The sequence below is a fragment of the Lolium rigidum genome, chromosome 5 (genome assembly GCF_022539505.1).
Source record: "Lolium rigidum isolate FL_2022 chromosome 5, APGP_CSIRO_Lrig_0.1, whole genome shotgun sequence".
NCBI classification, from domain to species: domain Eukaryota; kingdom Viridiplantae; phylum Streptophyta; class Magnoliopsida; order Poales; family Poaceae; genus Lolium; species Lolium rigidum.
In genome coordinates, this window is record NC_061512.1 from 130,446,928 (window position 1) to 130,462,247 (window position 15,320).

The 15,320-nt window shown below is 46.1% G+C and overlaps 2 protein-coding genes across 2 annotated transcripts; both read right to left on the bottom strand.

Annotated features, from left to right (window-relative positions):
- Positions 1 to 866: 866 nt before the first annotated feature.
- LOC124656414 (transcription factor WRKY45-2-like) lies at positions 867 to 1,830 on the bottom strand. Its single transcript, XM_047195165.1, has 3 exons — positions 1,640 to 1,830; positions 1,427 to 1,534; positions 867 to 1,329 (listed from the first exon to the last, which is right to left on the bottom strand). The coding sequence occupies exons 1-3, from the start codon at positions 1,828 to 1,830 to the stop codon at positions 867 to 869; spliced, it is 762 nt and encodes a 253-aa protein (XP_047051121.1).
- Positions 1,831 to 9,264: 7,434 nt separating this feature from the next.
- Positions 9,265 to 10,710, bottom strand: LOC124656415 (probable WRKY transcription factor 34). Its single transcript, XM_047195166.1, has 4 exons — positions 10,690 to 10,710; positions 10,004 to 10,368; positions 9,735 to 9,845; positions 9,265 to 9,610 (listed from the first exon to the last, which is right to left on the bottom strand). The coding sequence occupies exons 1-4, from the start codon at positions 10,708 to 10,710 to the stop codon at positions 9,265 to 9,267; spliced, it is 843 nt and encodes a 280-aa protein (XP_047051122.1).
- Between the last annotated feature and the right edge of the window lie 4,610 nt (positions 10,711 to 15,320).

Genomic DNA, 15,320 nt, shown 5'->3' on the forward strand with positions numbered 1-15,320 from the left:
CGGCTTTTATTTTCCGCCTCAACGCGATCGCGCCTTCTAGGCGTATGTCTCGGTGTTTAAAACTATCACGACCCGTACGATATCAGAGGTAAGATAGAGATCTCTAGTTAAAGAGTTTGTAGGTGTTGCGTTGTGGATTCATGTTTTTTAATATAGGATCTTTGTAAGACCTTTATTGAATATAGTAATAATAAAAACGGCATGAATCAATCGATGCAGAGGCTGGAGCGAATCTCTTGCAAAACAAAAGAACCAACCCAGAACCAATAAAAATATGAGCGGCCTATATTGATGCGACGTGTAAAGCCTTTTAGAGCCTGGCTGTGAAGGGAACTGTTGCATTCAGTTCTCCACTAGTTCAAACTTCTGACTGAGTCTCGGTTCATGAAATTTATAATTAAATATATATGGTTATGCACCAGATAACCAATTACGCAGTTTTAATATAATAATGTCCATAAAAAAATGGATCCATAATATCGCAATCAAGCATTGCTCATAGATAATTTAAGATGATTCCATAACTTTGGTCCTCTCATAGTGAAGCTTAAATATCACCCCTCACATGATTGGAGTTTGGCTTCAACTTTGGTGTTCCCTCCCTCTCTGAATTTTGGTCCTTGTAGACGCTCAGGATCTCTCAATACCTCTTCGTGGGTTAACTTAGGGCCCGTTCGAAATGTTGTTTTTAATACCCGGCGGAGCTGGATAATACAGAGAGCATGCAGGATTTTCAGCGTGGACTGGATAAGTCCGTTACCTACGGTTTTACTAAAACACGGGGAAACCAAGCGGAAATTTATCCTTTCAACTTTGGTGGTTAATGGGGTACGGGGGATACCGGAGCACACCTTCGAGTTTTGTTCTTACCAACCATACTTTAGGAGGTCATGCCCATGCGTATGTATGGCCCAATCGGTGTCCAAATCGAAGGGTGAAAATCCAGCCTCGTCATATATCTGATCGTATGTGTTCACCTCTGTATTTTCCAGCTCTGCCGCCATGTCCAGCAGCTCGCAGTTGCTCGCGATGGATGCCGTCCGTTGGTGATGGTCAACTACAACCGAAGTGCAGGTCACCGAAATGTTGCTGCACTGGCTGTCGCTCGGTGACAGCTTGGCAGCGCCGCCGCCACTGCTACGGCCTGTGCTCTCTGTCTTGACGACTGCGGCATCGGTGTCGTTACCGGCCGGCTTGCAGGTGTGTTGCCCGAAGTAGACGACGGTGTACATGGCAGGGTCATCGGTGCCGCCGTCCTGTTGGTACTGCTGCACTGTCTTTGTTGCTCCGCAGTCCTGCTCTTGCTTGTAGGTGCATTTGTAGTAACTCCTGCTTAATTCAAATCCATATTATTGGCCGTACAAATTAAGGTCAACCTTTTGCAGTTCGATTGATTGACGTGCGTAGTATATATTGTACTATGTACCTTGGGTGGTTTGCGTTGTTGATGAGCTTCTGCCCATACTTCCTCCACTGGTGGCCGTCGTAGTGAGGAACAGGCGTTTCAAGCGTCACAGAGTCACTAGCTAATCTCCTGCTTGATTAAACCAATAAAATCATCAATTAAGCATGCAATGATTGTAATGGATCCATCAATTAGTATTTCTCGACAAATTATGTTGTGCTCTACACAACTCACCTTCTCTTGTGCTGTTGGCGATTGGGCTTGGCACTGTCGCTGTTGCCCCCGCCAGAGAGGATCTTCCTGACTCTCCTTTTGTCGTCCACCCACGTCAGCGGTGGCACATCGTCGCATTTAGAACGATCGAGCCGAAGAAGCTTCAGCTCGCTTATAGCCTTGGCTGAGCAGTCCAGTATGCTCTCAAACATATGGGCGACCACCTCGGCCTGTTCGCCGCCGGCAAGTTGGAGCGCCGGCAGCACAAGAGCGCGCAGCTGCGTCACCAGAGACTGCTCTCTAGCCATCTCCCTCAACACCGCCGCCGACCGATCATGGTCGTTGTCGCAGACAAGCCTCGAGCTGCTGGTGCTGTCCTTGCTTTGCCTCATCTCTCTCAAGTCTCAACTCTCAACAACCAATTCCCCTCACCTGGATCTAAGAGTCAGATTAGGAAGTTAATTGTGTGCCCGCTGCTTAGTGTATATATATGGTGATGGAACCACGTAAACTATAAGCCCTCTGCCAACTTGCCCATAAAATTATTCCCTAATTAAGCTCCATATGCGTGTGTAGGCAGGAGGGGGATCGATCAAGCACATGTGATAATTCGGAGTCAGACTACGAAGCTAACTGTGTGTGCGGTTTAGTAGTATTTATGGTGATAGAACCGCGTAAACTAGGGGGGGCCTGCCAACTTGCACATAAATTTGCCCTAATCGGCTCCATGCATGCATGTGTAGTGTAGGATTCCAGCACGTGGGATCATTCAGATGATTACCAAACTAAACTGACGCATACATCGGTAGCATGATTTTAATTTCATCTGCATCAATGAATGGTCAATGTCGTTTGTGTTCAGCAGTTTCCATCCCACGATCAAATTAAACAGGTCTGGCCAGTAATCCGTCGTGTTCGACCAAGACAGTTAATCGTCTATATATATATTGCCATTTCCCATGAAGAAACATATGCTGTTCAGGACTTCAGGTAGCTTAATTGTATGCTTCTGTCCGGTTGTAGCCTAATTGTATACTTCATCAAGAAACACATACGCACGATAATCGCGTCAGCCTGTGAGAAGCAAGATAATGTCACCACAATCTCGTCACCTCCTCATATGTGGACGAGAGCCCGAGACTGAGGTAAAATTGGTAAATTATGACTCTCTCGGGTCGTCTGCAAATTCATTTCGTTTTCATTCCCGAGCTCAGTCTGCAAGCGTGTGTGATGGGATGATTGGAATTGTATTTTGGAGTGTAATGCAACCAGCAACACGTTTATCTACCCCTTCTTTGTTTCTTCCCGTCGATCAGATGGTCAGAAAAAGCGAGAGTCTGAGCTCAGTGGTATGGTACCCTTTTTGTCGTCGAGATCGAACCTAAGCCCATAGACTTTGTAAAACAATGAACAAGCAATCACCGTCGAAAAAGATTACCTTCGTTCCTCGCCACATCCCTCCTTTGGCTCTTCATTGTGACGGCCTTTTGCTGAGACTGCTAACTGTTAATCGTAATATTATGCTCCATTTTGATGAGGATGTGGAGGATACTATTTCTTGGACGCTCACGGATGATGGCCAATACACGGCGGCTTCGGCTTACTTAGCCCAATTTTTTGGAGCCACCGCCTCGAGATGAAGAGGACCGTTTGGAAGATTTGAGCACCGCCCAAAGTGGAGTTGGCTTGCTTTTCAAAATAGGCTTTGGACAGCGGATTGCTTGAAAAAATGAGGTCGCCCTAATTGTGGCACTTGCCCTCTTTGCAAGAGGAGCGCGGGATCTATTGACCACCTACTTGTCCATTGTCGATACACCAAAAGAATTTGTTGCCTCCTCAAGGTGTGGCTCGGTCTATATTTCCTCGACCACCACATATGGCACACGATGACTCTTCACAAGTGGTGGATTCATACAACATGTGCTTCCACAGCGAACCGAAAAGCCATTGTGTCCATTGTTCTCCTCACCTTTTGGGAAGTTGGAACGAGCGCAATGCTAGAGTTTTTGGGCATAAGCATGTGCTACCAACGGTGATTTTTGGGAATATCAAGAAAGATTTAAAACATTGCGTTGCTGCGGGCGCCAATCGTGTGAGTGATTTGAGGCTGCGAGAGTAGGCCGAGTTGTAATATTTTCCTTTTCTATCCTGTAAAACTCCTTAATTAATAAAATGAGACAAAGCCTTTGCCTCCATTAAAAAAAAATTAACTGCAACTTTTATCAAAAGACACTACTAACTGTTAATGTAATATTGTACTCCAAAACTGCAACTTGAATTCCTTTGAAAAATATTCAGATTTCATAATTTTATTTTATCCTAGGTCGCACTTTTCTTCCGTTCGGGTATTACAACTTACAAGCCCATACTGAAAAATGCTGATAACAATGCAACAACCAAGAATCATATTAGTACATTACTACAGTTCCCTACACACCAGCAGTTCGCTAAATTACGTTCTACAATATTACAGACACTTGGAACGTCCGAAAAGAAAAGCAGCACCTCGGCTGTCTACGGTTTATTATGCTCAGTATTCCCTTCCGGCTGTTGCATCACAATGGCGTGTTCCTTCCACAGGTTAACCACCCTGCCTAAGCTACCATTTCTTTTGAAGTGGGCCCGCCGCCTGGCCGCCACAACGTTGTCCTGTATTGCCACGGATAATGATATTTATCGAGCCTGAGTTTATGCTAGCTGCAGCAGATACATGATAGGTAGATTCCTGTGCTGAGTCGACGCTGCCCCTTGCACATGCAATGACAAAATGCACGACAACGAATTGCAGCCTGCTTAAGCATATAGTCCAACGCACCGGGACTAGTCAACTATATCTGATTTTGGCCCTATTTTCAGGAAGGAACCTGCATCAATAAATAGAAAGGGAGTGGCATGCATCCTGATCACCTAATGGCCGGCAGTGGTTCAATAGCTAAGACAGACAGCTAGAAATATATATGCTACATATACTGTATTCCCCTTAATTATGTGCTGACGTTCACAATACCACCAGGCCTAAATTAGCATATTTAGCACTAAAGGTTAGTGCCGCCTCAATGATCGGTGACACTTAAAGAACAACTCATGTCATGTGACGTTTGCGAAATTATCTCTCTCTGCGCATCCTAAAGGCAAAAGAACCTGGGGTTACTAGTACAGAAATTATCAGGGGCGAACATGATGTAAAAAACTTCATCATAGAAGGTTTCTCGAACAATACAAGTTTATATAAATATGCCCACAAAAGCGAGGTCATAGTGATGGGCTCGCCCTTCTCGAGCAAACTAGAGTGTTTCTCACTTGTTCAGCAGTCAAGAGGGTATGAATTACTTCTTGCAGATGGCTCTCATGCAGGTTTTGACAAACATAGATCAATATCTTTTTGTGAATATCCAGGAGAAAAAAACAGTACCATAATGTTAGCTGGCCAGAGGTGGTGTTTAGGCCTGTATTACCAACTCAAGAAACTTAAGAGCATGTCTAACAGGCCCCTTATTTCTCTGCCCCGTATAACGCGAGTTTTTCGCCCCGTATCCCAAAAGTGCGTCTTGCTGAACCATTCCGTCTAGCAGACCCCGTATTTCGCCCTGTATTTTTAAAAATTAAAACCCCGGGAAAATTAAACCATAGTTCATCTTCATTGATCATACACTGGATCATACATATGCATAGCGATCTACTGCGATCCTAGCTACTCGAGGATGATGAATGGCACGAAAGGCCCCCTGGCGGCAGCCTCCTTCGCCTGGAATTCCGCCACGGCGGCGATGGCCGCCGCCTGTTCGTCTGCCTCCGCCCGCGCCTTCTCGGCGGCCTCCGCCTCGGATTCGGCCACCGCCTGCAAGTATGCCGCGTCCTCCTCTGCCTCCTTCACTTCCTCCTCGCCGGCCTCCGCTTCCTCCTCGCCTCCGCCTCCTCCGCTGCTGGTGCTGCCGATGCGCGCCGCCCATGCCGCCTTCGCCGCGCGCTCACGCTCCCACTCAGCGCGCCACTTCTCGAAGGCGGCGCCGCTCATCGGCTTGAGCGGCGGATCTTGTCGGTACCACCGCCCACCGGCGGCGAACTCCCGGAGCGAGTCCGGCATGTAATACGCGCCGCCGTACTTGCAGGCCGCACGGCGGCTCCCCGCGGCGGAGCGCTTGCATTTCAAGCGCCACGCGTCCTCCACGTTGTCCGGCGAGCGGGATCGCTTCGACCGCTCGCCGGCGAGGCGCTACTGCGGCGGAGGGCGTCCATGCCGGGGCTGGGGTCGAATGCGGCGCGGGGAGGGAGGAATTGCTCGCCGGAGCAGGGTGGAGGCGGCGGCGGCGCACGGCGGAGCTAGGGTTGCGAGTGAGGGGTTAACCCCTCACTCGCACCTGCGCCTAGTATAAGTACGGGGCGACGGGGCCGATTTCCTGGGCCCCGTATTCCGCCGAAACGGGCCGGCCCGAATACGGGGCCTGCTAGATGTTGGAGGTATGCCCAAGAGGCAATAATAAAATGGTTATTATATATATTTGTGTTTATGATAATGTTTACATACCATGCTATAATTGTATTAACCGAAACATTGGTACATGTGTGATATGTAGACAACAAGAAGTCCCTAGTATGCCTCTTAAACTAGCTTGTTGATTAATGGATGATTAGTTTCATAATCATGAACATTGGATGTTATTAATAACAAGGTTATATCATTATATGAATGATGTAATGGACACACTCAATTAAGCTTTCAATACATAGTTACCTAGTCCTTATGACCATGAGATCATGTAAATCACTTACACCGGAAAGGTACTTTGATTACACCAAACGCCACTGCTTAAATGGGTGGTTCTAAAGGTGGGATTAAGTATCCGGAAAGTATGAGTTGAGGCATATGGATCAACAGTGGGATTTGTCCATCCCGATGACGGATAGATATACTCTGGGCCCTCTCGGTGGAATGTCGTCTAATGTCTTGCAAGCATATGAATAAGTTCATAAGAGACCACATACCACGGTACGAGTAAAGAGTACTTGTCGGAGACGAGGTTGAACAAGGTATAGAGTGATACCGAAGATCAAACCTCGGACAAGTAAAATATCGCGTGACAAAGGGAATTGGTATTGTATGTGAATGGTTCATTCGATCACTAAAGTCATCGTTGAATATGTGGGAGCCATTATGGATCTCCGAGATCCCGCTATTGGTTATTGGTCGGAGTGAGTACTCAACCATGTCCGCATAGTTCGCGAACCGTAGGGTGACACACATAAAGTTGGATGTTGAAATGGTAGAACTTGAATATGGAATGGAGTTCGAATATTTGTTCGGAGTCCCGGATGAGATCCCGGGCATCACGAGGAGTTCCGGAATGGTCCGGAGAATAAGATTCATATATAGGAAGTCATTTTATGTGTTTGAAAATGATCTGGTGCATTTATGGAAGGTTGTAGAAGGTTCTAGAAAAGTCCGGAAGAAATCACTTTGGAAGGCGGAGTCCCGGAGGGACTCCACCACCATGGCCGGCCAACCCTAAAAGGGGTGGAGTCCCAAGTGGACTCCACCATAGGGGCCGGCCACCCACCCACATGGAAGGGTGGGAATCCCACTTGGGTGGGAGTCCCACCTTGGGTAGGTTTCCCTACTACATGGAAGGTTTTGGGTTCGGGTCTTATTCGAAGACTTGTAGTCCAACACTTGGGGTTCCACCTATATAATGAGGGGCATAGGGGAGGGGGCCGGCCACCACAAGCCACCAAGCTGGCCGCACCCATAGAGGCCGGCCACCCCCTCTCCCAAACCCTAGCCGCCCCCTCTCCTCCACCTCTCCCGCACGCTTAGCGAAGCTCCGCCGGAGTTCTCCATCGCCACCGCCACCACGCCGTCGTGCTTCCGGAGTCAAGGAGGAGCTACTACTTCCGCTGCCCGCTGGAACGGGGAGGTGGACGTCGTCTTCATCAACAACCGAACGTGTGACCGAGTACGGAGGTGCTGCCCGTTCGTGGCGCCGTGATCAAGATCTTCTACGCGCTTTGCAAGCGGCAAGTGAACGTCTACCGCAGCAACAAGAGCCTCATCTTGTAGGCTTTGAAATCTCTTCAAGGGTGAGACTCGATAATCACCTCGTTGCTACCGTCTTCTAGATTGCATCTTGGCTTGGATTGCGTGTTCGCGGTAGGAAATTTTTTATTTTCTATGCAACGTTATCCTACACTAGACGCCCCAAATCGCGCCTGCCCCGTATCCCGCCGGAATTTTACGGGGTGGGCGGGTTATACGGGGCCTGTTAGACATGCTCTAAGTATTGCACTTATGAATAAATGGACCCGTCAATTTTTCAACCCATATGATGATCAATGCATGTGGACGCAACTGATCATGGCAAAATGTCCGTGATCCACGAACATATTTGCTTACAATCCTCAAGCCGGCTCCCAATTATTGAACAATATTTATCAGATAAAAAATCTGTTTAATCTAGGTACTAAGTTTATTTTAGGAAATGGCTGCCATATTCTGTTCTGCTCTGACTGGTGAATGGGGAGGGCAACCTTAAATCCATATAACCCTCAGTTGTTTCATATTTGTTCTTCAGTGAAGATCTCTATTAGCCAAGTTCATCGCTGTCATGAGTAGCTTATCTTTCCACAGATCTTTAGGACCTGCTGAAATTAACCAATGGCATTGTATGTATGCTGAACTTAAGGACTCCAAACCTTTGGATGAACAAGGCAGAATGTCCTAATATCTAGATTCATTGGGTCATTTTTCCACACACTCCTTATATCATAAACTTAGCCAGGGCACGGTTGGCGCATTTGCCAAGGACATTTGGAATCTTCCGATCTTGTTGAAGATCAAGCTTTTCCTCTGGAAGCTAGCCAAAGTTCTTTCTCGTCTATTGGGTTTCATATCCATAGGTTTGTTTGTCGTCCAATGACAAAATGTACAAGCGTTGGGGGCCTTCAAATATGAATTTTCCCTTTCTGGCAAACCATACGCCGTAGATAAAATCTTCTTCAACTGTGAAATGCCCAAATTCATGTGAAACGGAGTTAGGGCTATATTGGGAGTCTCATGCAACCCATCTTTGGTCGCAGACTGAAGTTAGTGTCTGAATAATAATTGTTTCGGAATATGAATCCGGTGATATGTACCTTAATTTTGTGGCATATAACACGTTTTCTAGGTCAAATTGTGGATTTATAAAATAGTCCCTCCGTTCTAGAATGTAAGGCATGTTTTTTTGCACGGTCTTTAATGCATGACTTTGATCACCGATATACACCAAATTATATTGATTGAGAATGGTAAATGGTATGTTGCATCTGTCTTCAAAAAATATTTATTTTATATATTTCTACTAATTTTATAGACATATTATAAGTACAAATTATAGTCAAAATTTTAAGTTGATGACCAGCGAAAAATTAAGGGCATATTACATTTTAGGACGGAGGGAGTACTTGGGAGCATCGCACATCTTCATGGAGGGAGTACTACTTAGTGAATATTCACTTCTGCAGATATGTATTTGTTTATTTATTGAAAAATCTGCTACCATTAGGGCAAATTTGCAATCTACATACATGGAAAACCTAAGAATTATTAAAATTAAAATCCACCATGCACGGGCAAAGAAATGCCTGATCGGAACTAACATTACTGCTACCTATCATATCATCTCCCAATTAAGAAGAGAATTGTTGAACACCTCTAGCAGAGCCGGTACATCCAATTCCGTCTCCCACTCTGTGATATCTGCCGATAATCGTGCTGTTTTCCCACTGCTGGGACAGCCAGTATCTACAAGATCGGGCAGACAGTCGCTAGTGTTGTTGTTGCTTATGATGTCGCTGGCCTTGCAGGTGTGATCACCGTAGTACACCACAGTGTATTTTGCAGCTTCATCCCCATTGGCATCTGTGGAATAATTAGCACTGCCGCTGTCTTTATCCTGCTGCTGGATTGTCTTGGTTGCCGAACAGTTCCGTTCTGTGTAGGTGCATCTGTAGTAGCTCCTACTTAATCACAAGTTTATGCATAGTGCATGATTAATCATCTATAATCATCTCTGGGCACTTTTATAATTAGTATGGACTTAAATATGGTCGTCCATGTGTGCTTTGTTTAGTAATTTGTTACCTAGCATGTTGGCTTCCGTTGATGTTCTTCTGCCCATATTTTCTCCACTGGTGACCATCATAATCCGGGACATTTGTGACGAGTGATCTTGATCGCTTACCATCGTTCCTCCTACAAGATGCCAGGTATTCGTCAGCAGTGTGATCTTGATCATGCAAATTGAAGATAATATATACAGTATATCACAGATAAACATGGACTTAATTAGCTTTTGTGAACATGTTCTATGCATAAGATTAATTTGAAACGATATATGCGCACAGACACACCTTCTCTTTCCACCAGCACTCCTACTAGGCATCCCCTGTTTCTCCATTCTTTCATGGATGCCATCATCATTAGCAGTAGTGCTAGCACTGTTCTTCCTCACCAAGGACTTGTCGTCGACAGGCTCAGCGGCCGCTCCACCACGAACACTGAAGAGCTTTGATACTAAGCTGGTGTTGCAGCCGATCACATCGTCGAAGAGCTGGAGGGCGAGCTCGGCCGATCCACTATCGACGCTGTGGAGTTGTGGAAGGATGAGCGCCCGGAGCTGGGTCACGAGCTCCTGCTGCTGCCGCAGCAGCGCCTCGATCTCGGCACCATGTTCGCTATGAACCATATGCTTTGGAATCGATTTTGCTTTCTCAGTCTAGGGGTCACACGCTTCTCGCAAGCTCGTGCCAGTTATATATACTAGGAGCGAAGTTGATGTGCACCTTTTCAGAACGTTGCACGGTGATGCGTACCTTGTTGAGTTTAAAGAACGAGTGAGGCGTCCGTTTCACAGTGTGAGTGCATATGGTATGGCAACGCGCTACTGAGACTGGGTGAGCACGAGGTGTGGGAGTGAGAATTTTGACCGGGACACGGTTTCGTGCTTAGCTAGGGATACTTTCTTATCAAGGAAATAGGCTAAAGAAAGAACTCGATCACCTAGACCAGGGAACACCAGGTTGAAACGGAGGCTTACCAGAGTGTATGTGAACTTCATGTTCGTCGAGCACAGTAAGACCATGTATACTGGTAATGAATAATTTCCCGTTCCGGGAACGGGGCTGTTGGGTAAAATCCAAATTAGTAAGAGTCGGTTTGTTACTTTTGGGTCTCCAAGTGGTCGGCTTCCATGCCATAAGTTTGTCCGTGACCTACTTATACTAGTCGCATCAAACGTGTCCTAGTACTAGTAGGATAGGAAGGTTTAGCTTGAGTCCGCTTTCATTTACTAGTTAGATAACACGTAGTAACCCTCCCGTGCCACCCCCATGTAGTAAGAAAATATCAGGAAACTCCAGAAACAGATCGTAACCCTCCCGTGCCGCCCCGCGTGGCGGCCGGAGGGGACCCTACCACAGCCGCCACCGCCGCCACCGCCTCCCCCTCTCCCACTCCCCTCCCTCGCCGCCGCCGAGGGTGCGGTCAGTCAAAGCCTGGCTGGCGCCGGCGCCGGCGGGGATTTCCTCGTCCTCTCGCGCGCGGGGGTCGCGCGCGGGTCGGCCTCCTCGGGCCAGGGCACGGCCCTATCGTCGGGGACCTTGGTGGCGGCGTCTGGCCTCAGCTCGGTGGTTGCATGACGGATGATGAGGCGGTGGTGTGCCCTGTCGGCCGGCGATGGAGGGCTGGCTCTCGGCTGCGGCAGGGCCCAGGCATGTGCGGTGTCTCCGGACTTCGCGATCTGCGCTTGGTGTCTCCGACGGCAGCCTTGGCCGGCCTGGATGGTCGCCGGCGTGGGGGTGCAACCTGAATAAAGGCGGCGGTCCTAGGATTCCAACTTGCGTCAAGATGATGATCTGCCGGAGGTGTGTCCCATTGATCTGGCTAGAGTGAAGGGTTCCGGAAGGCGCCGCCGGCGATCTTCCATGGGCGATTCACGCCGGGAGACTGCTGGATCGGGTGGGATTCGGTCATGCGCACCCGTGTTTTACTCGGCTATTTGGTTTCGGAGGGAGCGCTTCGAAGTTCTGCTGGTTGTCAATATCATGGGGCATGTTCTCGTTCCATGGTGCTGGCGAGAGAATGTCATGAAGGCCCGGATCCGAGGACTAGCAATGGAGGTTCCAAACTTTGGGGCGAGGAGGAGTTGGCTTGGTGTTTCATAACTTGGAGCAGTGGCATGCAAGTGGGGGCGACTGCACATGAAAAGACCGAAGTCTTACCTTTCAAGGTGAAAATCCAAGGTCTGGTCTTAATTGGTTGTGCCTAGCAATGGCCTTGTTGAAGGCATTATTTTGAGAGCGATGACCTTCTTCAAGGTGAAAATCCAGATCTTTTGATCGGCGACGACAACGCTTGTGCGTTGTTCCCTTCTTGCAGGCGCCACTTTTGTAGAAGTTGGACTTATGGTGATGTCTTGGTGGTGTTAGTGCCGCTGTTTCAAGGATTAAACCACCGTAGCGGGACTTTTCTTTTTCTGTAATTCTTCTTTCTTTTTTTAGCTGTGTGCATCCGTAATACCGCTAGGGAAATGCGTTGTTGCAGAGGCTGAGTGTAATTGGTATCTCCGATATTAATATATACTCTTTGTCTAAAAGGTAACTCGTACCGGTGTAAGAGTCGAGCGGATCGTGAGGCACTTGTGTGCTGTATAAACAGGGGTAACAAGCCTGGTGTAAACGTCCAGAAAAACGAAAGGCAATGAAGTATTTACGAGGCACGATGGCAATAATCCTGTTGATGCGTTCGTTGTGGTTTGGTCGCGAGATATCAGAATGGATAAAGGAAACCGCATCCTTGCGTTTCTGTCTCTCGATCGAATTTTCAGTGTAGTGGTATACGGAGAGTAGCGTTACGCGTATACGACGATTTGAGTTGCCACCGGACCCGTTGAGTTGCCGCAAGTTCATGCATTCGATCCTAGGCAAAGCTAGCAATTGGTATCAGAGCCAAGGTGTGAGAATTCACCATAAGTTGCATCATGATGGATCTGGAGGATCCTTTGCCGCTGTCAAGTTGTATCACGGACGAAGGAAAATCGAAGAAGATGATCATGTCAACTTCAAGGGCAAGAGATGGTGGTATGACCATCTGTTACCCAATGCTAGAAGGTGACAACTATGGAGTGTGGGCCGCGAAGATGATGTTTTCATGTGTGCACAAGTAGTTCGGACGGCAATAGAAGGCAACCCAAAGATCGACGAGACAAAGGACGAAGAAGCTTTCTCCATCGTAGCCCAAGCTGTGCCCGATGTTGTTTTCATGAGAATATCATACTATGTCAAGGAGACGCATGCCGATGATAACCGCGTCAAGAAGACCCATGTACAAGCTCTTTGGAGCGAGCTTGACTGGATGAGCATGAAAGATAACAAAGGGGTTGTTGAGTTCACGTTAAAACCAACTTCCATGGTTAATGAGATGAGATATCTTGGATAAAACATACATGACATCACAGTTGTGGAAAAATTACTACATGCGGTCCCCGACATGTTTCTACCTATCGTTGGCACGATTGAGCAGTGGGACGATGTGGAGACAATGTCGATGATGGAAGTGATCAGATGACTGAAGACCTATGAGTTGATGTTAAAGAGACGTGCATGTGATAAGGAACAAGAGCAATTGATGTTAAAGTACAATAATTTCACATATCAAAAATTCGATGCTATAACTATCGGGAGTTGTTGGGGCACTTCTCCCGAGAGTGTCCTAATCCGCGGAAGGAACCAAAGAAGGAGAATGGGGCTCTTCACCTAGCTGTGTGCAACAATGATGTTGACCCGAGATTTTTTTGAAGATGGAGCGGTGATAACAAGGTTAACAATCGTGTCTTTATTTTTAGTGTTAGGGTCGTTTTTTGTGTCTCAACGAGAAGATGAATACCAACATAAAGATGGATGCGCATCGGTCAAGATGGAAGCGTGGACTGATAATCCGGATGATTTATATGTTGGTTAGATTCAACGTGTCGAAAGTTTAGATTAGAAGGTGATTGTTGGGTAATCCAAATTAGTAAAAGTTGGCTTGTTACTTTTTGGTTTCCAAGTTGTCGGCTTGCATGCCTTTAGTTTGTCCATGTCCTACTTATACTAGTTGCATCAATCGTGTCCTAGTACTACTAGAATAGGAAGGTTTATCTTGAATCGGCTTTGATTTCCTAGTTAGGTAAGGGCATATACAATGGTAGGGAAAGCACGTATTTTTTAGCAATCCTTATTTAGAGAAGACACTAAATATAAGTGATACAATGCATTTTTTTTAGCAATAAATGATAATTAATTCAATTTTAAAAAGAAATTAAATTGCTAACGGAAGACAAATGGTACAATGAATAAAATAGCCTTCTCTTATTTCATGAAAGATCATCCCTTAGGTAAGGAAAGGCAAAAATTACTTTTGCAAAAATTATTTGGTGCATGCTTTTCTTTCTTATATATTCCCCCATCAGCTAATATTACTAATATGGTTGGTAAATGGCTTAATGGTGTACGCAAGAATGATAAACATAAGATTTGTATTGGTGTTTCCGCTCTATGTTGGTCCATTTGGAGAACTAGGAATGATATCATCTTTAACAAACATAGTGGAACTAATTTTTGTAAGTTATTCGACGCGCTGCTCATTGGATTGAACAATGGGTTTTCCTTCTCCCGTAGGTACAACTGGAGGATATGGTTACTGGATGCAACCGGATGCTGGTGGTTGCTCAAGACTTCTTTTTCCAGGCTACTGGATGGCGACATATCTATTATATACTAAAAGCAAAATAAAGATGTTTAATAAAGCCACCACGTTAAACCACATAAGCCAAAATTACATGCACCGTTAATTTTTATTACAATGGCCAAGATTTAAAACGGAAAATGTTACGCAAAATTCTGTCACGTTACACAACACCTATTGTTGTACACGATGCTACTAAACTTCAAGAATAAAGCCACCACGTTAAACCACATAAGCCAAAATTACATGCACCGTTAATTTTTATTACAATGGCCAAGATTTAAAACGGAAAATGTTACGCAAAATTCTGTCACGTTACACAACACCTATTGTTGTACACGATGCTACTAAACTTCAAGAGACACGTTAATATACGTTTGTTTATGAGATATAGACCCGGTAGATTAAATAAAGGAAGGAGATGAGTTTTGACCCACGTAGATGGATATAATAGCCGGACTGTGTTTCGTTCCAAAGAAGTACGGAAGAGATTCGTCAAACGGCCAGGTGCGCCCGACTTCGGACGTACGCCCTGATCACATACGTTTTCTCGATTAAGAAGGTCTGGTATCGCACGCTGCTCCTTTTACTTTATAGAGCCAGCACACCTTGATCGATTTTTTTTAATCTAAACTTGCCCAACCTAATCACATGGAAGTATGAAACTTCGTGAGGCCAAGCAGCTAGAAGACGCGTGGCTGCATAGCATGCATGCGTCACGTGCACGTTAATTAATCTCATCTGTCCGCGTAAGATTTATTTGTTAGCTACTAGGAGATTAATCAAGGAAAAGTGTGAGCTGCTTCATATGCGTCCATCTGGTGTCCATCCCCAGCGTTTTGTATCCACAAAATAATTACTCTCATCAGTTAAAACTTTGCACAAAATTCTTATTATAAATAAAATATACTTCCTCTGGCCATAAAAATGTCTTAGATTTATATA